Source organism: Balearica regulorum, chromosome 15, assembly GCF_011004875.1.
Source record: "Balearica regulorum gibbericeps isolate bBalReg1 chromosome 15, bBalReg1.pri, whole genome shotgun sequence".
Classification (NCBI taxonomy): domain Eukaryota; kingdom Metazoa; phylum Chordata; class Aves; order Gruiformes; family Gruidae; genus Balearica; species Balearica regulorum.
In genome coordinates this window covers 11,891,982-11,919,557 of record NC_046198.1, presented here as the reverse complement: position 1 = coordinate 11,919,557, position 27,576 = coordinate 11,891,982, and the positions used below count along the sequence as shown (strand labels likewise).

At 48.1% G+C, this 27,576-nt stretch overlaps 1 protein-coding gene across 2 annotated transcripts in view; it reads left to right on the top strand.

The window, feature by feature from the left end:
* The first annotated feature begins 23,854 nt into the window (after positions 1-23,854).
* The window catches only part of FOXK1 (forkhead box K1), a 49,046-nt gene continuing 45,324 nt past the window's right edge, over positions 23,855-27,576 (top strand). Inside the window, exon 1 of one of the 2 annotated variants that reach the window (XM_075768001.1) lies at positions 23,855-24,313. In XM_075768001.1, coding sequence (XP_075624116.1) covers positions 23,928-24,313 — 386 coding nt within the window. In that variant the 5' untranslated portion in view covers positions 23,855-23,927. The remainder of the gene's footprint in view (positions 24,314-27,576) is intronic. The other variant, XM_075768003.1, reaches the window with a different exon arrangement.

Here is a 27,576-nt window from a genome sequence, read left to right as displayed (position 1 = left end):
ATTAATGGCTTTCAGGAAGCAAAATAACACCACGTTGTTATTTGCAGTGTAATGAAAGGAGTGCTCCTAATCCAGGTTGTGAACAAGGTGTGATGAGCAGGAGGGATTTCTTGTGTAATAATGACGGGGGGGCTGGGCAGGAAAATGGAAGAACATGTACTTCTTCCACAAGCTGTGAAACCAAATGATGTAGGGTTAGAAAAACATTGTGGAATAGCAATTATGACTGAGGCACAGGTGTGGAGAAGAAAGAACAGTTCAGAAGAGAAAGAGCTATTGGCACAAAAAAAAAAATAAGCCACCATGGGTAACATTTTGTGTTCATGATGAAAAGAAATGCACGGGCACGAGGAGGCCCTGGCTGGGTAAGCCTGAATCTGTAGGTCTAAGTCACTTGTGAGTACGATCATGAAAGAAGTTGTCCTGAGATACTTTGGGGAATTTGTTTTAGATTCCCAGGGCTGGACTGGTTGCGGTAGAGACGCTGCAGTGCTACTTGGGATATAAATGTTGCCGGGGAGTTTTATCACCGAGTACTTTAAACTCTCTAGATATAGATTGCAAAAAATGCTACTCGTGCAGAGCGCAGATAATTTCTTCATGGGAGATGGCAGATTTCTGCACTGGAGAAACACCAAACTGGCAAGTTTAGCTTCAGTGTTGATAAGTAATTTAAGATATTCTAGAAGAACAGTTAGGAGCAAAATTAACCTTGGGCTGGACAAAATGCATTCCTTCAGTTTAACCTAAGTAGAAGTATAAACAAAAATAAGCTTATAATTAGGGCTCTCTTTTTCAAGAGGACAAATTAATGAAACAAACCAGTGGAAGATCTCAGGGTCTTTAGTGTAGACTGTGCTAATATTATCAGCCACTTGTATGCCAAGAGACTTGTAGGAACAGACTTTACACCCACCTGGCTGAGCAGCTACGTTAAAAGGGATGCTCAGAATAAACCGACCAGATACGAGGTGAAGGAAAAAAACCTCAGTGATTTTGTAGTTCAAGGTATACTATTATATGTCCTAGACACAAAATCTTATGGGATGGGAGCTCGTTTCTGTGCCCGATCTGGAGCAGCCCAGTGCTTGAACGTACCAGCTCACTGGGGTCAAACTGGGAGGGGTCCAGCATGTTGGTGGCACTTCTCGCCCCCTTGGAGACATGCCCCCCAAACCCTTTGTTTATTTAGTCTAGCTAAAAGATAGCTGGGCTGGAAGGTGGTTGCTATGAGATAAATGCCAGGTAGAAGAGCTATTTAATCAAATTATGATGTTGGCACAGGGACAAATGGGTATAACCCAGCCATGAATAAATGCTAGGCTGGAAATGAGCAGAGTTCTGGCCTGGAAAGCTCAGGAGTCTTCCCATCATGGGTTTAAAAGAAAGGAAAAAAAATCTCAGATAATGTAAAGTGGGGCTAGATAAGACAGCTGCTGGTGGGAGGAGGGAGCAATACATTACAATTCTTACCAACACCCTTCTGCCAGAGCAGTGTGACGAGTTCACTTTCAGCATAGGCAGAAGATGTGGGGAGGCAACTATTTATTTTCCCTGATACACAGTGGTTTAGTTACCCACAGGAAAATACTTCATAATGAAGGCTACATCTTGTTGTCAGTGGTTAAAATATTGATACAGTGCTGCTGGATAAAAAAAATCAATGTATTTGGAGGGGTCTCTAATGATACTTTATGTAGTTCTGTGTATAGATGACTGATACCCTCCTGCACATAGATTTCCTTGGGATTTAAAAAGCTCACAAAAAACCTCAACAAAAAAGTAATTAATTCCCCTGGATGTTTTGTTCCATATACTGAGCTTTGGAACTACACAGAAACTAGGACATTTTTCTGATGTTTTTTTCAGTTAAAGTAATATCCCTGATACATACCAATCTTCCTTCATAATCTTTACAATATATCACTATATTCCTTTTCGTTCTAAGAAATGACAGCTACAAAAGCTTTATGATATATGGAGAGCTAATTAACTCTGAGCACTGCATTCTTTTGCCCAATCCAGTACAAATGTCTGTTTGAGGTTCTCTCGCTTTAACCTCATAAAATGAGTTAAGAAAAAAATAAAGTATCCTGCTAGCTCTGCACACGACTTCTTAACTGTGATGCAATGAAAGACAGGGTTACATCCCACGAGGGAGCAGCAACAACAATCCTGGACAAATACAAACTAGAAAAGATGTATTTCCAATATAAGGTGTTCTCTCCTGGGTATTTTAGGAAAGATACCTTAATGGGGCAGCTGCGCGTGAACGCTGCTTTGTGACGCCATAATTTTGGCAAAGTCATTCCAAGAAGTGTCTGTGCACGTCATTGCCCGAGCAGACTTCTGCATTGGTAAGCCATAGCCCGGTGAAGTCAGCGCACTTGACTCATTCAGAGCAATGGATCTTTTACAGGGTGACAAATCAAACGGTTCATCCGGAGTATAAGGATGTTGTTATGCAAAGCATTGCATAAGATTGTGCCTAGAGCAGGAATAACGTCATGTCTTCGGTCATTGTCCCTGCCTCCGCTCCAGCTTTCCACAGGGTGACCTGCTCTGACCGTATCTCATCAGGCTCAGCTCCACTGTGGTTGTAGTTATGCTAGTTAGTAAGGATCACGAGACTCAAGTAATTGTAATAAGAGAAACCAGAATCCTCTCTCAGTACACTTTTAGACCACAGATCACTCGCCTTTCTGTCATCTGTCCGTGGGGGGGTTGCTTCCTTCGTTGGTCTTTGGTGGACTGGGATAGATGAGGCCACCTCTCGTGACAAAGATGTGCAAAAGCGGTCGATGTCAGGGCTGTTGTGCGCGGAGGTTCATGGAAAGGGCTGTACGCGATTATAAAGATGGGGGTTTTTTTAATGCATTTCACCTAAATATGCGTGTTTCCAAATTGCTGCTTCTTCATCCCCACTCCCTCTGGTCAGCTACCTGATCTGCTCCTCTCCAGCTACCTGTAATGCTAGAAAAGGATTATCTCAAGGTTATATTCATATCACATGTCACTGCATCCTGATACATTCTTATTCTCTTCTGTTTTCTAAATAGCATTTCCTCAGGGGCTAAAGTTTCAGCTTCAAGTCAGACTTTTTTTTTTGTTAAAAGTAAATGGGATTATTTTGAGAACCAGTCCCTAAAATTATCTTACGTGAGCAAAATATATGGGCATTTAGGTCAACTCAGCTATACAGGCTGTTGTTTGAATCACTCTGTGGTAAGTCCTTTTTAGTATGCATTTGTGGTAAAATAGTTATGCTGGGGAAAAAAAAAAGTAAAAAAAAAAAAAGTTGTGTCATCTCTATTGCAGATTGGAAATTAGTCTGAGAGGTCAAATGAGTTTTAAGTGCCCAGTAGCACGGACTCCTGGGTCCAAGAGTTCGTGGAATTGGCTTATCTGAACTCAGGAGCATGTGTAAGTCCTTTGGATGACACAAGTCCTGATCTCAGGTCTGCGTGTAAAAACATCTCTCACTGCCCGATTTGCCCATGCAGTTTACCTCGTTGAATATTTAACCAGTTACTACTCTATGTGACAGTATTCAAACCGCTGAACCTGGAAATCTCTAACGGAGGCGTGGGAGAGGATGGGTCCCACAGGAAAAAAATTGCACCACTCACAAGACAATAGGCATCTAGTTTCTCCAAACCAGGGGACTTTTATTTGAGACTTCTGTGTGTTTATGCAATGTTGTGCCCCTCTAGCTTGTGATTTATCCATACCAGCTCCCCGTCCCTGGCAGGGCGCACCTTGGCTGTATGCAGAAACGCTTGGCTTGGCTGATGAGGGCACCTCCAGCCCCAAAGCCCAAAATCTTTTGCGTACTTTGAGAAGCGGAGAGCTTATCTCCACAGCAAGGACGCTTGCACTGCCCTCAGCTTTGCAGGCTGCTCCTGCTGCTCTTTTAATTTAGAGGGAAGTGTATTTTGGAAAACAGCTCGGCGTGCTCCCACCGGAGAGCTGTGGTGCCTTCGCTGCCTCCGGCTGCGGTTCCAAGCTGGCTGGTACCAATGCCTCGGAGGTGAATTCAGGTGCAAATCTGACAAGACATGTATAAATGGCAAGGACAGAAATAGTAGCTTTAAAACACAATTATTCCCTTAGGTTGACGATCCTGCCCAGCAGTGCGGCAGGTTCTCAAGGAAAAAGCAGCGGTAGGGAAAGCAGTTTCAAAACCTTTTTCTGAAGTTTCACGGCCTCATCCTTTAATCCTTATACACTCAAGAAATCCTTACTTCTGTGATCTGAGTTACCGGTGCTGAATGAAGAGTGAGAATCAGACCCTAATTAAGAGATATTTATCATCACAAACAGTTTGGCGGGTGGCCCTCGTCCACCTCCGCGCTGATTTATACATTTCCAGAACTGCAGCAAGAACCTGAAGTTCAGCAGCTCTCGGAGCTGATGCTGAACCTCCTGCCATTTCATCCCTTCACCAGGATAGTTACTGGTGACCACCATGCCATTAATTTTCTGTGTTAACCGAGGGAAGGGTTCGTTGGAGCCCCCACGATATGCTTTCCTCTCTCTCACTCCAGCACCAGCAGCAATTCCTACTCTTCCCAATAACCTTCAGCTTTCCCAAGCCTAAATGTGTGACAAAGACAGACCTTTAAAACGTTGGACAGAGACCCAAATTGAAGGGCACTGCGATAAATTCTGGCAGCAGTTTGACATGATGGGAAATTCATTCCTCCCACATAAATTATTTTCTGCACTTTTCAGGCTTTAGCCTTTTACAGTGCATTTTCAGCAATAAACAGTGAAATATGACATTATTTACTTGTGAAGCACTAATAATGCATACACGCCATAAAACCTGATGATGCTCTGGAGAGCTCGCAGTCACCAGCATAAACACAGGGAAGACAGAACGTGCCGGAGACCCCGTGCACGGACAGACACGCGTGCCCCAGCCGCTTCCCTGCTTTATGCCTCCCTGAAGCATCACTGATTGCAGGCAGCCCCATTTATTCCCTGCTGACTTAGCTCCCCAACCACATGGGATGCCCTCTCCTATAGGGTTCATCTCCCCTGATTTTATAAACATCCCTGAGCTATTCTATTGCTACCTGACCCAGCTTGTTTAGCGACACATTCCCGGCGGAGCCGAGCTCAGCAGGGGCTGTGAGATGGGGTAAAACCTGAGCCTTGCTAAACCCCACTGCTGGGGCTGCAGCGCTCGGGCACAGTTAACTTGGCACGGCTGGCTGCAGGGGCGAAGTGTCGGAAGTGATTTTCAGCATGTATGCGTGGAAAATGCCATAATGAAGTCCAGCTACTTTAACTTTCCTGCATGATTTTTTTTTTTTTCTTGAGGCCTTTCATGTTGATGTGGCTTGACTTTATGTTACTGAACTTTGGGTTAGCTTAGCCTGGCTTTGCGTGTTCAGACATAGCCATGCCCACACCGTGTCCTCATACCCACGCCGTGTCCTTGGCACTTCTGTCCTTGGATCTGCAGGCTGGGAGCTGGCTGGATCTGCAGCAGCAGCCTTCTCCCGGAGAAGAGGTTCGTGGGATGCTCTTGTGGCATCCCAGTGGTACCGTTGCTTTTGTTACACCAAGCCAGGGAAGTTTCAGATGAAATTAGAGGTGAAGCCTGGGATGTCCCTGGGTGCTAGCGACTCTCTGAACACAGAGGGGTTCCTGCAAAAACCCCGGTAAGGGCTGTGCGGGGTGGCTAGGTTATCCTTTGTCATCCCTTTGGGCTTTGGCAGTGTGAGGAGCGTGGTTTGCTTATCAAACCCTCAAAATGCCTGAGAGACAAGAGCTGGCAACGTGGTTAGCGTGCCTGCAAGCGGGGAGGAGGAACCTGGCCTCCTCCAAAGAAAATACAAAGCGGCTTTGGCCATATCTATTATCATTATTGGAGCTGTCAGCTGAGATTCAATACAGAGCTTTAGATAGATGGATCGAGGCCAGCTTCCACGCTGACTTACCACAGCAGCGAAGGAGCCAGCTCCCGTCTCATTTGTGCTCATTTAGTCCCATTGATTTCACCGGAGCTAAGGGTGAGGAGGACGGCAGCAGCGGGCTCTGCAGACCGCAGCTCAGGGCACCGGCACGGTTCAACCCCTGGTCCTCCCTGCACCATCCCCAGGAGATGACGGGGGGATCTGGGGACCCAGTGTCTGGTGCAAACCCCAGGACCAACACAAGGATGAGGTCTTCCAGAATAAAAGATTTTGCCCTGAATCAGGTCACTGGGAAGCTGAACCGTAACCCTCTCATTTTCTGATTTCTATTATTCTCCCTCGGCGGTACATTCCTACAGTTTAACTGTTTTGCTCCATCTTAAGGTTGTACCAAGAAAGGGAGACCGTTCGCTATTTTAGCAGAAGTTAAGCCAATATTTCTCTGTTTTCCAGCCCACTCCACAGAGCTGTGCAGCAGTTGGTCTCAAAGAAGCAGGGCTATGCCAATTCTCCTCTCCATTATAAAAATACTGTGTCAGAAGTTAGATCCCTGTGGGGTGCTGATTTACCTCAAGTATCTATACATATCTGTAGAAAATGAGAATATTCAGGAGTGGTAGTCAGTCTGCTCTAGGACTACAGCTAGAATTTTTTGTCCAGATTAATTAAAGGGCTGGAGAAGCTGTGAGTGTGATTACCTCTTCTTATCGTGTTCCAAAGTCTGTGCAATTTCTAAAGTGTTTCAAAGTTATATATGTTTTTTAAAAAATCAATAGCAGTGGAGTTCTCATTATCACCAACCTACAAATAAAGTTGTATGAGAAGCGGAGAAGGGAAAACATTGGTGTGGAAACATGCTTCACCTTTACGTTTGTGAGTGGATTTTGCCTGTAGGAAAAAACTATTGAAAATCTCAAAAATTAGTAATGCAAAACAAAACCCCCAAGAACATAACCCACCATCGTCACCTCCTGTAGGTGAGGCTTTAAAAACCAGTTGTCTGAGTACTCAGGATCAGGTACTTGAGGTGAAAGAGGTGTTGGATTTTGGCTTGGCCACCAAACTCCAGCCTATGAATGCTTCTGCACCTTCTCCTCCATGGAGAAGGACAGTCTAATAGCAGGTCCCCACAGAGGACTTGCTAGCACCTCAAGAGATACAAACGGGTCTGTTCTTTGGCCCCAGGAGCTGAACATAGATACCTCAAAGCTTCCCTTCTCCCAAGACACGTGGGTCTCAAGTAATTGCTGCTATTCAAATCACTGTCATTAACCGAGAGTGTAGCATTTGAGAGGAGGGGAGGCTTTATACCTGCAAAGAATGCTTTCTCCCATCCATCTCATGGCGAACTCACTATCACTCCACTTGTGCCTTCAGTGCTGCCACCACCAGCCAGACCTTTGGATGGAGGAAGGCAGCTTTATTATACCCAAGAGCTGTGCTGATTTGGGGCATCTGCTGGGGGCTCAGCACCAGGCTGGGCTGGAACCCTCCAGCTGCGGAAGGGTTCGGGTGCTGCCTCTGCCATCGCGTGTCTTTCAAAAGCCACCACCACCACAGCCCTACCAGCTCCAGGGCTGTCACACACTGCCATCTGCAAACAGCAAGGTCAGCAAAGTTGCTAGTGCCCTTTTAGCCTGCTGTGATAAACACACAGTTACAAAGGTTTTATAACACAGCTCAGAACAGGATCTGCCCTTCGTTATCCAAACGAGGTCGAAATTTGTGCCAGCACATAGCTCTTGAGTCTCGGCAGGTTTCGATTGGGATTTCTGATTCCTGAACAAGGACTGATGAGGCTCACCGGTAGCTCCCATTAATCTTCTTTCCTGTGAGCTCTGCATGGCTGCAGTTGAAGAGGTTTTGTGTTTGCTCTCACTCATTTGCACAAAAGGTGACGGTGCAACGGGTCTGACAGCCAGGACACAGACGGGAAGGATCTCGTCTGGGTTTCGGTCCTTTGCGATGTCTCAGCAGTGCCTTGGAGAAATGCAGCTGCAGAGGGAGGTCTCCGTCCGTGCTCGTGAGATGTGGTGGCTCGGGGCAGCTTCTCCAGGGATGACGGGAGCTGCTTCTTGCCGGTGGGGCCAGGGCACCCCATCCCCGGAGAATTTCCTATCATGACAGCGGTGCAAACGACTGCTCACCGCCCTGATAGCGGTGTCCATAAGCAGCAAAGCCTGGGAGGCTTCCTGCTCAACGTTGTGTGGTTTAGGTCTCTCCTTAGTATTTCGGGAAGCTTTCAGACCAATTAAATCTTTAATGATCGCCTCTCAGCTCTTTGCACAGTGGCTTCGCTTCTGCCTTTGTTGCAGACTAGCTGCGTGCCTGTGTATAAACTGCCTTAAACACACCCGGGACAAGACAAAAATTAATCACCCGGCTCCCCCACTCTCCTCCCCAGACCACACTCTGCCAAAGAGAGGAGAAACCAGCAGCCTTGGGTTAACAGTCCCGGGAAGCTGAGGGAATTAGTTTTCTATTGAACCTTTCATTCTCCAGATATCAAAACACTTTGTGAAGTCAGAGCCTGTAGGGAGGCAGAGCTGCTATTTATGTGATCAATAAAAAGTTTTACACGGAGCCTTGGATGCTCACAAAAGATGGGAAAGAATGTAGCTGAAACAGCTCTTCACATGAAAACAAGATGTTTATTGGTATTGAAACACCCTGCTAGGCTGAAATCAGATGCCGAGTGATGCGAGCTCAGCCCAGGATGGTTCTCACTGGGGAGGGGAGAGGAGCAGGCTGGCTTTTTGCATAAGACCAGCTAAAATTTCCCCATCATTATGTGTAATAATAGAAGGATAAATGCACAGCATGGTGAGACGATTGAGGTTGGAGCCAAGGGGGACAGAGCCAATAACATTTTATATATTTTCCTGCCATGTGAATTCTTCGCACCTTGAACTACTTTTCCTTCATTTTCTTCTTTTTTTTTTTTCCTTTTTTTTTATTGAGGCAACAGCCAATAAAAGAAACTAATGGGTTAGAAACCACGTAAGCAATCTCCCACTGAGGTTGATTCCCCACAGGCTCATTGCATCAAAGGAAAGGCAGCAAAATAGGGCGACCAAATGCTACGTACCCGTGAAAACGAGTTGGCTGCTGCCTGCTCTGCCCCAGGTTCGGGGCAGGTCACGTTGCCTGCGAGGGCTGTTGGGCTCATGGGGACCGTGGCAGCCGCCTGGGCTGGGGTGAAGAGGACATTTCAGGGCTTTACACAAGGCAGCACATCTCCTGCCTTTGCTTTGCATTCCTCCTTCCTCACCCTTCGCGTGCAAATGGGTCTCCACCGCGCTCGCTTCTGCCCCACTTCCTCCTGTCCCACCTCCACGCTTGGAGCAGAGGTTTTGTGCTTGCTGTGATTCCTCTCTCGCTGCCTTTAAATCCTGTTTTCTGGCTGGGAGGTGCAGAGAGAGTATTTATCCCGGGTATCTCCTGCCTGCCCCTTCAGCAGGAAGGATAATTTCATTCCACTAGCGATGTCTTCCTTTCCTCACTCCACCTTACTGAGCTCAGCAATGTCCAATTAGCAAATCTGGGTCTCCTGTACGCAGCAGTTATTACTTCCACCTCATTTCAAGTTTACCGCTCTGCTGGGTTTTATTGTGCTTTTTCCAGCACTTGGTGATTTTGCTCCATAGTAGTGGGCTCAGCGTCTCATAATTAGTGCGAACCATGGTGCTACGTCCTGGGAAATGAGACACGGTGGGAAAACACTGACTGTCCCCAATGCTTCCTGGGAGACAAAATCAGCTCCGGAGGGGGCAAACGCTGGTTATTGCACACAAATGCAGCCCCTGGAAAGTGTAGCTGTAAACCTTACGCTCTGGGAACGAAGCCTTGCAGAGGGTGCAGAGCAATAGCAGCAACACGATACACAACTGTCAGGGGCTCTGAAAGTTGGAATAAGGACTTTATGCAGGATAAACTCAGGGCTTTTTGTAAAGGCTCGTCCTTACCCTAAATCCCGCTCTCAGCTGGTGCATTTGCTCAGCAGGGTGGGCAATGCAGCTCAGGGTGTCTCGCACCCGCCGCCCCAGGCACCACGTCTTAGCTGCGCTTCTCTCCGGAGACCGCCTCTCCCACCCTGTGCAAGCCACAGCCGTGGAGCTGCTCCTGATTTCCTGCGTTACCTAGCCACAAGCAGTGCTGCTGGTAACAAGCTCTGAAAAGATACCGGGAAAGAGCATTAGGATATAATAAGTCTTATTTACAGCTTGAAGAATCTGCATTTTAGAGCGAGACACCATACTTAAAAATCAGGAGAGACAAAGGGGCACCTTGCAAAAGTGAGTGTTGCCTGGGCAACATCTGCATCCCCGCATCTCCTCAGCCCCGTGCTTAGCAAATATCCTCACCGTGGTGCTTCCATGCACGCTCAGACTTACACCTTGCTCCCTCTCACTCACGTCTGCATCTGCTTCTCCAAGGTGAACGTACAGGGATTGGCACAAGAAGTCTACATATGCCACTGGCAAGAAATGAATCTTCCCTCAGTCTTTCGGCTTGTCTCGCCTGCTGCGCTCTGCAACGTCCCAGGTCTGTGCTTGCACGCAGAGCGGGCTTTGCTCCACACACCCCTTCAGATGGAGCCGGGCACGGATTTGCCCTCCCTGTTAGGAGCTGAACCGTAGATCCTGTGTATCTGGCTGTGTCTTATCTCAAAGTTACATTTATGTAGTAGTTAGACTTGAGGATAGAAGCTTTTTGTTTCCCCCTGCTTTTTTTTTTTAACACCATAAAAGAAAAACACACTCATCTTCCAGAGTTGGGAGTTCTTTTGACAGCAGAACAGTGTGATGGATGTGCCAGGGCATCATTTCATCAGCATATCAAGCCATGAGGTTGGCTACTGCCATTCATTCCCGTCATTTGAATCCTCTTGATGTGTAAGATCACATTAAAATCCTGTAAGAGAAAAGCGCTGCATATCTCCTTGTCAGAGCGCGCTACATCAGTTCATCCATCCAGCCCTGGGACAGCGCAGGTGGAGGGGAGCTCTTCGCTGGGCCGTTCATTGAAGGTGAAAAAAAAAAAAAAAAAAAGTCTGCAGGTACCTAATCCCGATCCAGTTCCATTTTCCAAAGGAAGAGAAGGACAACTGTCATAGCATTTATTGTTTGCAGTTTTCTCCACCCCGATCATTAAAAGAGTTGAGGTTTTCCTTTCATCTTGCCAATGCAAAAAGGAATTTGTCTTTCTTATGCCTTTTATTCTTCTCTGTTTTTCTGGTGTTTTTGGTTTTTTGGGGTTTTTTTTGACATCTTGAGCAGTGGGCTGGTGGCCAGATTTCTGAAGGTGTTTAAACATCAACAGATGCAGCTGGTACCTGGAGGGATTTTTCAAAAGCATCTTGCTGTAATTGTTTATGATATTCTTCACTTCCCATCATGATCTCTTTGGTAGCATCCCTATTCCTGCCAGCATTGCATCTCCTATTGCAGAACTCAGTTGGATTTTGTTTCTTTTCTTACTTTTAGTTCCAGAACTCCAGGAAACTGTGCAAAATGGGGGAAAGGGAGGTAAATGGGCAAAATTTGCTGCAAATGGTTTCATTTGGGTAGATTTTATTGTCCTTATGAATACCAATGGGACACTGAGAAGGTGCACACTTTCATTTACAGCAGCAGAAATCCAGCATGAGCAGACTCTTTTCATAGATGTGATCTTGCACTCAGGAACATACAATTAACTGCCTGCTCCCTTTGAAATGCAAAATATTTCTGTGTTGCAGCATCACGGCCAAATTTGCCAGTGGATTTTGAGCATTTGTGTGTCTTCTCAGAAGCAGCAGTTAATTTGCAGAGAAATTCCTTGTTACTTTTGTCCACTGTAAATTCTGGGGGTCACATTTATGGTAAACATTTGAGGGAGATTTGCAGGCAAATCTGCAGAAAGTAGTGATCTGAGGTTGGCCTCCTCTGCCAGGACAAGCTGCGGGAGCCGTCGCAGCCCAGGGCTGTTATTAAAGAGCGAAGGGATCTGCAATTTCCATCCTGCACTGCCATCTATAGCGCAGTGCTGTGCACAGCAAACAGCACTGCAAAAATCAAACCAGAAGCCAAAAAAAAAACCAAACCCACCCAGCTGAGGCAGCAGGCTGTGAGAAATCTTAGTGCAATTCATTGCAAATTGGCAATTTAGGGACCATGGCCCAGGTGGTGTTGGACTGGATGGGAGTGGAGGAGCTTCGGGTGTGAGTCCCACCTGCTTTACTGTCTGGACATCCCTAATTTTTTTGAGTTTGCAACACAATTTCATCCCTTCCAAATCAATACAGAAATGGCCAGCTTTCTCCAAGGGACAGCTCAAGATATACTAAATCAGAGGCGTGAAACCAAAACCCATTTTGACTCTGATGAGCAAAGGGAATTTCTTTTATTTTTGATTTTTAAACCAGATGTTGCTTTCATACTCTGAAACCTCTGAAACAGCTGAATGGATTTTCTTCAAACTCCTCACACACATAAAAATTCACCTTTGGGCTGCAACAAGCTTAAGAAATTGCGCTGTGATGGATTTTTTTTTTTCCTCTCCCCTCCCCTCTTCCTTTTTTTTTTTTTGATTTGGAAAGTTAAAAGGATCCTAAAATAGAAGCTGAGAATTGGATTAAATGTCCCTCTGTTAACTCTTAGTACTGCTCCAAGTCTGCAATTATCATTTCTTAAGGTGCCTGGCTCCCATCCCTCTTACACTTCCAGCTGCCACATTTTTTATTAAAATAACTGCTAAAATAACACTGAGGACCATCTCATCTCTGGTGCAGTCTGAAGAGGGACCTTTGCTGAGAAAAATAAGAGAAAGCCCAGATTTGGCCCAATTTCACATGCCTCCAAAATTGACCTGTGAAATTGGGGAAGGAAATAGAGATTGCAGGAGCTGGGGAGCCCTAAATCAGGAGAACCCCCCATGCTCCTCGTGACCCACCAGCATCCTTTGGCAGGAGGGGCCGAGGAACGGCGCAGCAGTGTCGAGTGCTTTGGCCTGGGCCATTTGGTGTTGAAATCTGTACCGTGAGTCCTGCGGCGCTAACAGAGCTGAAAAATAGCCCAGCCAGTTCACTGCCAGGGATGGATAAACACCTCACAGGCAGCTTTCCTGACCTAAATTTAGCTAGAAAGGGGCACGAGAAATAAAAGGTGTAGTTATATCATGTACGTACCATATGTAGTTATCTAAGGAACCTTGTAACACTATGGAAATCCGAGGTTTGTTCCCATCAGTTCCCTCTTTTTCAAGTTCAAGCTCAAGAGCCGCTTCCAACAGAAAGATCATGTGGGATGTCTGATCCCAACAACAGCTTCATGGTAATATTCATTAATGGTCTTGGGAAATGCATATCTAGCTTATTACAGTCCCTTTCAGTACTGTATGGGAATATCTAGGAGTGTCGGGCTCTTGGGAACTGTTTTAATTGACAAAGGATGGGCCAAAAATCATCAGCTCCTGCTCCCACCGTTAATTTTCAGTGACCCCCATTTGCGCCGATGAAATGTCTTGCACGAGTAACTACTCCCAGTCTGCACACGGAGCAGACGAAGCCCTGTGTCGGTACAGGAGGAAAGCAGGGCAGGCTTTGCCAGTGTCTGAATTAGGATTTCAGCCTTCCAAGAGCGCTGGAGATTTAGGGGGAGCCGTCTGTGACCTCTGGAAAGGAGTTGGTGGGAGCAGCCCTTCGCACGGAGGAGCCAGACAGGCTCTGCGCAGATGGACGCGTTAGTCAGCTTGGCCACTGGCTGTTTTAACAGAAAATTATATGCTAAATCAAGCACTGGGAAACAAATAGCACACTCAGCTTGGCTGGAAGGCCAGCCGCTGGCACGGACAGCTTTTCTCAGCAGAGGCACGTCCATCTCCTGTGGGATCTGCTGCCAGGATTTGCCTTTAGCAAAGCTGGACGGATGGAGCAAAAGCCAGAGTCGCAAGGGCAGCTTCAGCACGTGGGTGCTGTGTTTGGTGCTAACATCTGTGTATTTTTCCAGGTTTTACGCTAAAGAAAGTGCGGGATGGGGCTGCCTGCTGGAGGCTTGGCTTGCGGGGGGAAGCAAAGTGCAGGGCTTGCCCAGGGACGGGCTGGAGCCTGCTTGGCCAAAGCCCTTTGGGCAAGCCAAGGTGTTCCTGGAGGGATGAGATGCAGATTCACGTGCTTTCGTGAAGGGCAGCATCTCTTGCTCATGAGCTGGAGGCAGGAAGGGGTAAACGAGAAACTCACTTTAGCTGACAAAATCAGCAGTAAACCTCCCCTGTTTACACCTACAGTAATTCCTCCCCTTGTTCTTGCAAGCCTAGTTCAATTTTCTTTTTATTCTTGTGCATGTATCTGCAAATAGCCGATTACTCGTGTTAGACCCTGCCAATAAATTGTATGCTTTTTATTTGTTTCCCTTCCTTCCGGAGTCGGTTTGCATTAAGTACCACTGCAGGGTGCAGAAGGGGCTGAGGCAATGCCTTGGTGGCCACATAAAACAAGTTATTATTGAGCATGGCCCCTCTTTCTCGCAAAAGGAGCCCTTGGAAGATGCAAGCAGCTGGAATATGGGTATTTTCATGACCATAAAAACTTCATTTAACTTTTATTGCTATTGCAAAGCCCTGGATAGGTGCATTTCTCATCCAGCTGATTAATCTGAGGTTAGAGGCCACCACACCAACAATTACACAGATATGTACCTTTGTGCGTGTGGAAGCAGCGTATCTCAACCTCTTTCCAAAAGAAAATCAAAGGCAATGTGTTGCTAGAACAGAGACACAAAGAATACCCTCTCTTTTTCATCTGAGACTCCAGCGCAGGCTCGCTACGCCCACTTAGGCTCCTTTCAGCTCCCAACATGCCTGCAGGTTGCCTAGCAATCCCAACAATATTTTATGAGGCCTTATTCCAGAGGCACGTTTTGCTAATGCCGAATTTTAGCTAGAAGCTCGAGGAGAAGCACGGAGGAAGCCTGAGACAGCATCACTCCCATTTATCACAGCCAGGATACAGGGAAAAAACATAAAATACCGATTATCATGATGGGCATTTAGCAATAAGGTCTTGCATCGTACCCCATGAGCCAGCACGCCGCCGGGGGGGTCTCCGTGCCATCAGCCGGCTGTAGCGACACAACCGCGTAGCTGTGAATGTGCCGAGGCTCCAAACAGGCACCTCTGACAGGGACCGGCTGCCAGCAGCCAGGTTTCCGAGCAAACACCTAATGAAAAGAAATGATGAGGGAAAGCGACTTCTGGCTGATTGCAACAGAAAGGATTCCCTACAACCAGCTGTTGCCATCCCAGCGTTGGGTGCCTCCGTCGACAGGGTCGCGCCCCGGGGTGACTGATGCTGGGAACTAAATGGGCTGAAGGGACCGTGAGCTCCAGCACAGCTCGGAGAGCCTGGGGGGAGCTGTGAGCCCCGGTCCCCCACTGCCTGGGCTGGTCACCCCACGAGGTCCCTCGGCATGTGCGCAGCTCCCCGAAATCAGCAGGTTCAGGGCCACGTGCTCCCAGGTCTGCGCTTGGCGAGGTGACGCGCTGAAGTGGCGCTACCTGGATGGGACACCCGTGGTAAAAACCATCCCGGCTGGGCAGTGGCGCTGCTGAGGGCAGCGTCCCGCCTGGCTGGCTGGTTCGCGTCTCTGCGCAGCGGCAAATTGAGATGCTGAGCGGGGCAGGGATGGGAACGGGTCTGCTGGTGGAGCGGGGGGCAGGTGGAAGGAGGCTGGTGGGAGGTGACAACCATCAAATGACTTTCCACTCTGAGCCATATGGAAAATAAAGGTACCAAAATGGATAAATCTCTTTCAAATCGCATTCCTTTGGTTTCTCCCTGTCTAGCCCCAAACATATAGCCCAGGCATAAACAAGACCTTGGGGTTAGAGTCAGCGTTTCCGAAGGATACAGAGTGCCTGTTTTCATCTTTTACTTTGGCTAATGCAAACTTTGTCCAAGACCCAAACTTTCTCCAAGTTACTTTTAATGGTTAAGATTTTTAAATCCTACCTTTGAAAAGAAAAATAACACCCTTAATTTCATCAAAGATTACTCCATAATAGTAATCTCTTGCTAACATAAACTGAATTTGATTCAACCATTAAACTCTTACGTTATTATTATTTTGTTAATGAAGAATGACCTTCAGTCAAATTTAGCAACCGTTTCATTTCTGTAAAACATGTATGTATAAAAAAAAAATCAGTAGGCATGTTTTCATGCTTTCTTATTTCTCTTTCCCTCTTTTCGGAGGGTTTTTATTTTTTTCAGTGTGGAGGGTGCACAGGTTTTTCTCTAAGCAGGTAAACACATCCTCTCCTGCCTGTAAAGCGAGCACATTAGCATGAGGGAAGTGGTAAGTGAAAATTACTCTAAACAAAAGTGAGACCCATTTCATTGATTTTTTCACTGGCCAAGCTGAAGGACAAGTAAATTGGATTGTTAAAATCCTTTCACTTTTAATACCGTATGGTATTACTAGTAAGGTAAGTAAGTAAAACTGTTTATAGCAGATGTTTTTCTAAAGTTGACAGTGTGCCTTTAAAGTGATGCATGATGATTGTGAATCTGGAGTTTTCCAGCACTTGGAGCAAATGCCCTTTTCACACTAACAACTCTAATGCAACCAGCTGGAAAGGGGAGCGCAGAACAGGAAAAGCAGAAAGTTTCACACTTAATCCAGGATTTTACTGGGAACCAGCATTAGTGCTGAAATTATAATCCAAGGTTAGTTTTGCTCAGTGCTATAGAGGTGTCTGCAAAACAGCAGGACATTTGCAGGAGGGTCCATCCCCCAGCATCTGCTCCCTGCTGAGATGGTCCAGCAATCCCAAAGGATGCTCAGGACTGAAAGCAAATATGGTTTACAAGTACTTTTGCTAGTCCCTACTTCAAGAACAACCTGTAGACAGCCAAACCCAAGAACAGGTCACAGAAACTTCAAATTTCCTCTGCTGGGATGCTATGCAGCAGCTGAAGTCCAGGGCTGTTCCCACGGGGGTCCCTGGACACATCGGTTGGACCCGTGTCGGGGCACCGTACTCTTCACCTCTGCCCTCGGTCCCCTGCCCCTTGTTTGAGAAAAGCCACGTCAAGACCAGCCACCACATCCTTCCTCTGGGTCCAGCCAAGCCGGGAGGGCATTCAGGGTGTTCGTGCATCCCTGGGATGCTCCGAGCCAGGAGACTTGAGCAGGGCACGAAAGGCTGAACCCCAACCTTTTCCTTTTCCCTTTTTCCTGGCATGGCTTGGCCCAGTGGGGCTTTTTTCCCATTCGGAAGGAAAGCTTTTGGTATCCAGCGCGTTTATAGATGATAGCTGGTTAAAAGAGCAAAGGAGGTTGTTCATTTCTGGAGGGGGAATTCATTAAAGCAGCACTCGAATGCAGCCATCCCTGATGCCTGGGATAACGCGGGGTCCAGGCAGCTGGGTCAGATGTTCACGACGTAGAGGTGACGTAGCAAGGAGGCTGTTTACACACATAACCCGCCGTGGGTTATGGCTCTGATTCCAGACCGCACTGACCTTCCCTCTGTGGCTTCTGCCTGTGAAAATATAGGAAGGAAGTCGTGATCGGTGTGACCACTTGGTGGTTTTGGCAGCACGTTACGCTGGCTGTATATCAGGATAGGTATATCATCATAGGTGTGAATCATGCTATCAGGTTTGGGACAGTAAACAAGCGGGTCCTGTGGTTTTTGTTTGAATGTTTTGTAATAATACAGGGTAAATTCTGTAGCTTTACTGGCTCCTCTAGCTTCTGAGGCAGGTGGTAAAGCAAGATATTTAAGTTCAGCTGCTTCCAACCCTCCAGAAAATGCATGGAGCTTGTTTTCAGCAGCAACAGGCAGTGTATGCTACAGTTGCTCATAAAAGTCCAAAACCATATTCCTTTTGGGCTGAAACGCTTTGTGTTTTATATCAGATTTGGTTCAGTTGGTTTTAGCTGTTGAAAAGTATGTGGGGTATTTTTTTTTCTCTCTGTTCACATTGATGGAAAGTGAGAAAATGAGATCATTCAAAAATGACTAAAGCAAATAATTCAGACCTGGCTTGTGTTATGTATTTCACTGAGGTCTAAGTTTCAAGCCAAATTGAAAGAAAGTTAGCTGAGCGAGTTTAAAGCTCAAAGAGCACATGCCAGTGTAAATTTTATGAATTATTTTAACTGCAACCCATGAAATGATATTGCTTTTGTAAAATTATCTCGACAACAAATGGTCTTGTTCAAGGCTTTCCAAAATGGGCTATCATACATCAGACAGTCTCTGGCATGGATTCTAGAAAAGCGACAGCATTTCTGCATGGGGAATGAGCAGATCATATAATATCTTAGGGAATGGCAGAGTCTGGGCATCAGATGTTCCTAGGTCTTTATTGTATTTCAGAGAACTTCCTGTGAAAATATATTCTTGATAAGTGTGATTTGAAAAAAATCCCTGTGAAACCTAAACAAACTGTGATAGAAACATTTCCAGCATACTGGAGTTTACAGTAAACAGGATCACAGCTGATTTAAAAATGAAAAAAATCATTACTATAGAAAGAACAATCTCTCCAGGCTGTGCTGCTCTTGGGAGGGAGCTAACAGATGCAGCATCTCATTTAGCCCCGTTTCGCCAGGCACGGAGGCTGCTGCTCAGCACCCAGCATGAAGCACACAGCACCTTGCAGGAGGCAGCCCTGACCGAGCGGGGTTTAAGTGATGCTCGCCTTGCACTAGGTCCCACTGTCTGCATGCCTTTTTCTGTCTCCAGTACTCCTCTCTTCAGCATAGCAGCCTATTGGCATTTGGAAAAAAAAGGTGGGTTTGCATCCTTTGTGGGCTTTTGGGTGCTCTCACCGCATATCTGATTCACTGGTGTTGTTTTCTTCAACCTTCTGCTGATCAAAAGCTGTGCGGGAAAAGAAAGAATTCCTCTATCGATGTATCACCTCCTCCACAGGCAAACCCTTTCTTATCAGGCCATCTGGATTAAAACCTGGCTCAGAGCCGCTGTGAAAGATTTATAAAGCTGTTCTGACTGAGGAGGGGTATTTATGGGTGTCCCAGATGGGATTAGGGCTTTGCTGTGCTCCTCAGACCCTCAGTGGCAGGTCGCATCCTCAATGTCACTGTCAGCCTCGCAGGTGTCCTCCTGGGCAGAGATCTGTGTCGCGGGTGCAGCCTCTGCAGCAGGCAGGTTTATATGGGCTGCCCCAGGCCAGGGCCGAGGGACGTCACTGGAAAGAGGTAAGGTTTGGGGTTGAAAGCACAGAAAACAGGTAGAAATCCCATGGGAGGCTGAGTTAGACACTCTGAGTGTGTGTGCATTTGTGAGACAGATACTATCATGCACCTGAATATGTTTCAAACCAATGGATTTCATTTAACTTCTTGCAGCCCGCTTGGTTAAGAAGAAAATCCTATCAGACGCGTATAATGCAAACCGCTTTTTGCTCCTGTGTCACAGCACTGCGATTTCCCAGAGACAGAAAGCAGAATTAAAACTCACCCAGCTGGAGAAAGAAGTGAGGCCGCTCCCGAGCGCAGGTGCGTTGGGGAAAGTACCGCCACAGATACAGAGCACGTTGTTCATCACTTACATTGCTTCAAATCAGTGTGGACAAAAACCACAACAGCGTTTAAAACCTACTTGATGGCTGAGGGAAGGGAAAGGGAAAAGGGTTGCGGAGAGCAGGGCAGGAATTTGAGGGAACACTGCCCTCCTCTTTTGTATTTTATCTAAGTATTTGCGTGATGCAGGTCCTGAAGTCTCTGCTCACTTACCAATGATGCACACTTTACATCAGTGGAAGCCCTATCACCCTTAACCCCATCAGATTGGCATGGCGCTCAGGAGAAATGCAATGCTGGACTGGGCTAGCATGGAGACAGCAGTCTCTTTTCCTTAGAATAATTGCTTTCCTTCACTCTTCTCCTCCTCCTTCCCCAGGTCAGGGCTGTGTGCATTAGGCTAGCTTTCATTGTGAGCATCAATATGTTGTCTCGCTGCTGGGTAAATACATCAAGCGGCTCACGCCTAGCGTGCAGCTCACATTGTTTCTTTCTGTCAAAGCTGCTTTTCGATTATGCTTTGGTCTGGGGGTAGAACAGATGTCCTGCGGTGTCGAAGCTGGGCAGCTTCTTTGCTGAATTGGGGTTTGATAAATATGTATTGGGTCTCATGCATCAGAACAGTGAGCAACAGCCATATGAAGTGCTATAGAAATGCAACATTTCGCTTACAGAAACTAAGTGGTTTTAAGCAGACGCCAGTCAGCAGATAAATGCAGAAATGTACCCTTTTATCACTGTTTTTGCAAGATTTGTGTTTGCCCAATGCAGTGGTATCTGGGTGACCATAACAACCCCTTACATTCATCTGCCCACAACTGATAGCGCAAAACGGATTCCTGCCATATATCGCTGTATTGAGACAGTCAGCGATGACACACTGCCAAACAAATATTTGACAAAGGACAGTCGGGTTTTGCACTGCTGTCTGAGTAACACCGACTCCATCCCAGCCACTTTCTGCTTTTGCTGTGCCCTTCCCAGCTCCTTTGTTTGAACGTTGAATTTCTCCTGCCTGTTGACTTGATCTATTGCGCAGACGTGGCGGAGCAGGGCAGCATCTCGAAATAGCTCAAGGTGTCTCTACGAAGTGCCAGGAGGGATGATTTCTGCATGTGCACAGGCAGTCATGCTTGTACGGGGTCTCGGCATCGTACCACGCTAGCGCCCAAGCATGGCCCCGTCTGGAGCAAGCCCACAGCTGGCCAGTTCGGATGGCCAGGAGTGGCCAAGGTGCTGTTCCCACATCTGAGTGTTGCACCAGTGCCTGGGCACATGGCAGGGGTGGCACAAGGACCGTGCTGGCCCCAGCTCCTGCCGGGGCTGGTCCCCACCTCGGCTCCCCGCAGCTCACGATACCTGGCTGGCAGCTCCTGGCCATCTCAATACTTTGCTCGGCAACTTGCACAGTCAGGAAATTTGGCCACACCTGCAGACATACCCATCTAAAAACTTGATGAGGAAAATGAACCACTTTAAAGTCAATCCAGCCATACGGGATGAGATTAGTTTAATTCAAACAATTTTGAGTGCATTTACATTAGGCATTTACACTGGGGCAGCTGGCTTGACTTTAAGCAGGATTAGTTGACTGGAGGAGCGCAAAGCGTTTCCTTGTCTGAAGGGCCCTCGGTTTGATGCTGTTGCGGGGTGGATTACAGCCGAGCAGAGTGCTGGAAGCTGCCGCGCAGAGCGCTCTGTTCCTCGCAGCACAAGGAGCTTAGGGAACAGATGCCGCAGGCGGACGGGCTGGTGAGACATGAAGCTAAGCACAACCCATCAGGCAGCTCAGAGGAATCCTGTTTCTGTACACCACTTGATCGCATTGTGCATGAAGCTGGGATTTATCTCAGTGGCGGTGCTGGCTTAAGCAGATTCCACTCGGAAGAAATTTCCAGGCAGAAAGAAAAAGACTTGTTAGAAGAAGAATCTCACCGATTTGTGCAGCAGGAGCATCCCGGGGGCTGCAGAGTGACCATGACATGTGCGGACGTGCCCATTGGCATCCCCAGCTCCGCAGTCCTGGAGCAGCGAGGCTGCGCTGGGTCCGCCCCAAGCGCTCAGGAAGCCTCTGAGGAGCGCGAGGATCTTCGCAGCCGGCCCCACGTGCCAGCCCTCAGGTTATTCCCCGACTGGAGCTGCAGAAATCCGTAGCCTGTATCCACTGTGGGAGAAGTAATGGTGCCCAGCCCTGGCAGCGACACGCCTCTTGGCCCCACATCAGACGGGTCCACAGGGCTGCCTGCAACTCCTGCACTGAGAACCACCGCCCCGCTCCTGCCCACGCCGGGGTTGGCTCCTGCCTCGTCAGCCGGCCTGCCCGCAACGCGTTTTCCCGTGCAGCTGTGGAAACATTTGCTGACAACGTCTGGTAATGGCCTCATCCTATTTCTGATCCTTTCTGGGCCCTTTTGGACAAATGACATGATTCTGGATTTTTAGAAAAGCCTTGGACATGAACTGAAATCTCTCCGGAGCTGCTTTCTAGGGTTTTTTTGACACGCCAAACACTGCTCTGACATGAAGTCTCACCTCACCTGCCCCCACACATCTGCCTACCAGCTTGGGTCCGTTTTTAAGCACACTTAATAGCATTCTCATCCTGGTGTGAACAGGCACGAGCTAGCTCTCCTGTCAGGCAGCATGCAACTCTGGCTCTCACCTACCAGATGCCCACGTTTTACTTTCTGGGCACGAGCATTTGCTGATGCTGAGCAATTTGGAGCAGGAGAGGAGCTCAGGCGGACGGGTGTGAGCGGAGCAGCTCCCTGCCGGGGCCCAGGTTATGCCGCTGCTGTGTGCCGTGACCCCGCTCATTTGTTCCTCACCGTCTGGGAGCACTATTACAGCTGTAATTTAATTTCAGGCCTCCAGGATGGCCATTTCTTGCGACCACCTCCCTTCTCCCCATCCCTCCGGGGATGCCTTTCCTCCCTCGCCTGTACCGGGGATTGCAACCTTTTGCTGTGCCCGGCTCGGCTGAGTCTCGCTAGAGAGCAGACACTGCTGCGTAGGAAGTGGTATTGGTGTTTTGTTAGACGTACTTTTCTTTCTTCCTCTCGGTTGGTATCGAACTGTAGTGGCAAAGAGCACTCTTACTGAAGATGATGTCTCGGGTGAGATGTCTAACTCAGGTCCCAACTGCTCAGCAGTCATTAAACATCTCAGGGAAGATGTTCCAGGAACAGGGATGTTAACCTTGTGGTCCTGGACCAATTCCAGTTCGTTTAATTACAGTCTTCATAGCTGAAATTTGCTCTGCACTTTTGACCAGCTATGGGATTTTTTTTCCCGATCTCCTCTAAGCTGTTGAGCAGCCTTGCTACGAGCTGCCGCATTCCCCACACGAGTCGAACCAATAAGCAATTACAGCTGCTCCCTCTCCCAAGGTTCTCAAATTCGTTGTATTTTCTGGTTACTTAACAATTCAGGATTCTGCAAAGTATCACTGGCTCGCCTATACAGAAAAGTTTTACCTGTTTAATCTGGATAATCTAACTAGTACAGACATATACACAATCCACATACATGCCATTGTTGCACAGTACATGACCTTTATCATTCATATAAGTAACATAATATAACTCTTGTGAAAAAATATAAAAATTTGAAGAGATAATGTAATGCAAGCTAAACAACCTACACGCACTCCCTTTTAATGAAAAAGTATAGGAGTATAAAGCTATATGAGTATAAAATCACTATATGAGTATATATATATGAGTGCGTGTATATATATATATATATATAAAAAACCCTCTATGATTATAAAAGTGTGTTAAGGTGGTTTAAACTCACACCTTGTGTATCTGGGATGAATTTCCCTCTTCGGCAAGCCTTTGCAAGCAGTCCAGGGATATTAAAATCGTGTTGCGATTAAATCCCTGCGTAACACTGCGGTGGGGCTTTGGTGTAATGACACGAAGAGCGAAGGGAACGAGTCTCGCCCAGTGCGATTCGGTTTGGAAACACGGGAGCCCTGTGCCCCAAGGCGGGTGATGGCCTGGCGCCCAGCTGTGGGGTGGATGTGCCCCTGCCCCACAGAAAGCCCCGATCGGGGACGGGTTTGGGGTGGGGGCACCTCTCCAGCGCAGGGGGGTGGTTTCTGAGGCGATTCAACTCACGGGCCCGGCAGAAAGCGATTTTTCTGCCCGGCGCAGGGCCGAGGTGGCGGGAACCCCCTCAGACGGGGTGGGGTCGCTCCCTCAGCACCTGCCCGAGGAAGGGGGCCGAGGCCTGGCGCAGCGGCCCGCCCGGACCTGCAGGCGGCGCCGCGCCCCCGCCGAGCCCGGCGCTGCCAGCCCCCGCCCCGCCTCATAAATCGCGGCGAGGCGGCCGGGCCCAGCGGTGCTGCCGGGGAAGCAGGGGAAGGCGGCGGCGGGCTATGTTCCCGCTCCGCCCCGCTCCCCCCCACCCCGGCTCCGCCCCGGAGGCCGGCACGCTGGCTCGCTCCCTGCCTGGGAACATGGCCGAAGTCGGGGAGGACAGCAGCGGGGCGCGGGCTCTGCTGGCGCTGCGCTCGGCGCCCTGCAGCCCCGCCGCGGCGCCCCCTCCCGGGCCGCCGCCCCCGGCCGCGCCGCCCGCCGCCGCCTCCGCCGGCCCGGTGCTGGCGCGGCTGCAGGGCCGCGAGTTCGAGTTCCTCATGCGGCAGCCGGCCGTCACCATAGGCCGCAACTCCTCGCAGGGCTCGGTGGACGTCAACATGGGGCACTCCAGCTTCATCTCCCGGCGGCACCTGCAGCTCAGCTTCCAGGAGCCGCACTTCTACCTGCGCTGCCTCGGCAAGAACGGCGTCTTCGTGGACGGCGCCTTCCAGCGTCGCGGTGGCCCGGCCCTCCAGCTCCCGCCGCAGTGAGTGCCGCCGACGCGGGCCGGGGGCGCGGGGGCGGTGGCGGTGGCCCTGCAGGGAGGCGGCGGGGGCCTGCGGGGCAGGGCCCGCTCCGGAGGTAGAGGGAGAGCCCGCGGCCTGCGGGGAGGGACCCGGGTAAGGGCCTGAGAGGGCGGAGAAGGGACCCCTCCGCCCCGGGGAGGGGGCATGGGTCTGGGTGGAGAGGGGCTGAGAGGACGGAGAGGAGCCTCCGAGGAGCGGGGGGACGATGAGGGGTCCTTTGGCCCTGCCGAGGAGGCGGTGGGGTGCCTCCACCCCACGGAACGGACGTGGGTCTGCCAAGAAGAGGGCCTGAGATGATGGTGAGAAGCCACCTCTGATGAAGGGGATAGTGAGTGATACCCCCCCCAGAAGGCCAGAGGGGATAGTGAGGGACTACTGCTGAAGAAGGTGGCCTTGAGGCCCTCCCCAGACCATAAAGAGCCTGAGGGGACATGAGGGGCTGCTCACTTGAAGTTGGTTGCAGTGGGTGAGGGACCCTCTGTGCAGCAACAGACAGACCCTTGCCTGAGGTGGCAGTGAGGGCTGTCCTCCTGGTGACCAACATCAACAAAGGATGTCCTCATCTTCCTGGCCTTGCTGCTCTCTGTGACTGAGAAAGGGAATTATGTTTGTCAGTGCTGGGGCAGCTCTCCCTGAGGGAACCGTGTCCACAAAAGAAGTGCGATCCCCTCGCCACAGGGCGCTCCTCCTGCGGGCTGTCCCCCATGGTCATCGTTCTCCGTACCTGCCCACCGACAGGCTCATGCTCAACTGATGGGCCTTAAGAGGTTTCCAAAAGATAACTGAGAGAAGGGCTCTTGTTAGTGCACTAAAGCTTGCTACACCTGGGGTTTGTCTTTCCTGGAAAAGATTTAGTGGAAAAAAAGTTGGAAAAACACTTTGGCAGAGTGCTTATTTTAGGGTTGGCAAGTTGGGTGTTGTTCCTGCTCTCTCTCTGGGGCAATAGAAAAAAGAGGGAGTCGGGCCAGGCCAGGGGTGACATTGCTCACTAGGACCCCTGGAGAGCAGACACCCAAGGTGTCTTTGCTTCATTGAGGAAGGGGAGAGGGCTGCAGAAGGACTTTCTGTGCTAGCAGGGAGGTGGTTGTCTGTGCTGTGTTCTAGATAAACTCTCTTGCAGAAAGAAGAATGAGGTTGATGTTAATCTATTTCTTCCTCTGAAAGCATTGTTTATGGTTACTGAGCACTGTCCAACGGACTGTGGTGCTTCACCCCAGGGGCATCAGCATGGTAGTTGTGGATGATGTAATTCCTGTGTGCATCTCTACAGGTTGTACCAGACTGACTGTGTCTGATGCCATCTCTGAGTGAAAACATGCTGTAAAGGCAGGAGATTGGGGTTTTATGATGTTCCACTAGGCTTTTTGTTGTTTGTATAAAACATCTGTTTTCATCTGGCAGCTTTTGGCTTTGGTACTGTTTACGTCCAGCACCAGGGTCCTGGAGTTATCCCTCTCTCACCAGCCTGTTGCTCAGGGGAGGGTTTTTAAATTACTCATTTCCTCTGCAGGCTGCTTCATTTTGTACTTAGTAATTTAGTTATAACTCCCTAGCTGCTAGCTCTCTGAGGTGTTTTGGTTTGTAATGTGTTTCATTTTCTAAGAGAGATGTCCTTTAGTGTCTGTTTAATTAATCTTACTTTGTAAAACAAGACCACCCGAAGCTCAGGACATTTCTGTTGTCACTCCCTCTGGCTCTGGGTTTATCTGTGTGAGCTCTCTCCTCCCTGCCATTCCGTTTCTTCAGCTGGTTAATCATAAGCATTGTGCTTGAAAACTCTCTCAAGCAGCTACTTGGTTGCTTATTTCTCTCCCCTTCCATTTGTTTGTGACTCCTGGAGTGGGAATGGCAATTTTCCTGCTTCATCACTTTAAAGGGAGGAGTTTAATGTACAGTTATGAACTCTGCACAATAAGGCATCCTCTTTGCTTGGCTGCTGTTTGAGCTGCATAAATAAGCTTGATGCTCCTCCCTTTCTGACTTCTAGAGTAGGAAAATGTTTTGCATCAATCTAGAGGAATTTGCCCCCTTGCTTCTAACAGGTAAACAACTCCTTGCCTTCTACTGGCCAGTCAAGGGTTTGTAACGCAGACAAGGAAAAAAAATTGTGTTGAAGCTTGGTATATACAGTCTTGATTGAGGCTTTAAACTGTTCTTCTGTCCACTTTTATCTCCACTCTTGAAAAATCACCCCCCCTACACATGCACACTCACGCATAAATCCCTACCCTCAGTGAGCAATACAAAGCACTGGTTGCTGCCATTTCTTTTCTGTAGAGAAGCCTGTGTCCTTATTGCTAGCCAACTAATATTGTCAAAAGTATGACAAAGTGAAGATAGGTCTTAGTACACAGACTTTACAGTAAAAACTATAAATTTTTCTGAGTATTATTTTACAGTAACACTACTGGCCTGATACAGCCACACTGTCTCCATGTCCCAGCAGGATGTACGGTTTATGCTAAATTTCAGGAATTAATGGACATTCCATTCAACAATTTAGATAGGAGGTTCTTGTGATGTGGGGAGCTCTTGCTAGTAGTCTTCAAAGAACCAGTTGTTTGAGTAGTTGTCCCCCTTTTTTTTCCCCCCACCTGTAAAGGACAGCAAACATCTGCAAAGTCCTGTTTCTATTGGACCAGTGCAGTCACTGCTCCTGTTACCTTAGAAGCAAAGGAGATGTTTGTGCATCGTGAGATCATGAATGGAAGCAGAGGGTTCCAGGAAAAAGTGTCTTTCAGATGCAATTCATACTATTTGTTTAAAAAAACAAAAATAAAATCCTGGACTCATAGATTCTATTTCTGAGGTTTCTTCTCACTTCACTTTTTCTGTATAAAACTTCTCTGTAATAAGCCCTCATCTAAGTTTAGAAGTAATTGTTCCTAAAACTTACAGAAGACTGTTGGGAGGATTGGGGAAGGGAGGGAAGAGAAAGAGTTTGAGACCTTTCTTGAAGACTGTACATACCTCCTAACACAATAAAGTCATTCAAAATCAAGGGCCTTCAAAAAGTTTCATATCACTTCCTCCATCGACATCATGTGTATGTATAATCTGCTGTAATGAGAATTTTACTGCTAGGTAGGAGTATCATATTTCACAGCTGTGTTGTTATGGAAGATTATATTTCACAGATATGATGACATAACTATGAAGTATAATTAAACAATGATGACCAACAAGGAGGGCATTTCCTAGAGGTTAATGACAGAAACAAAGT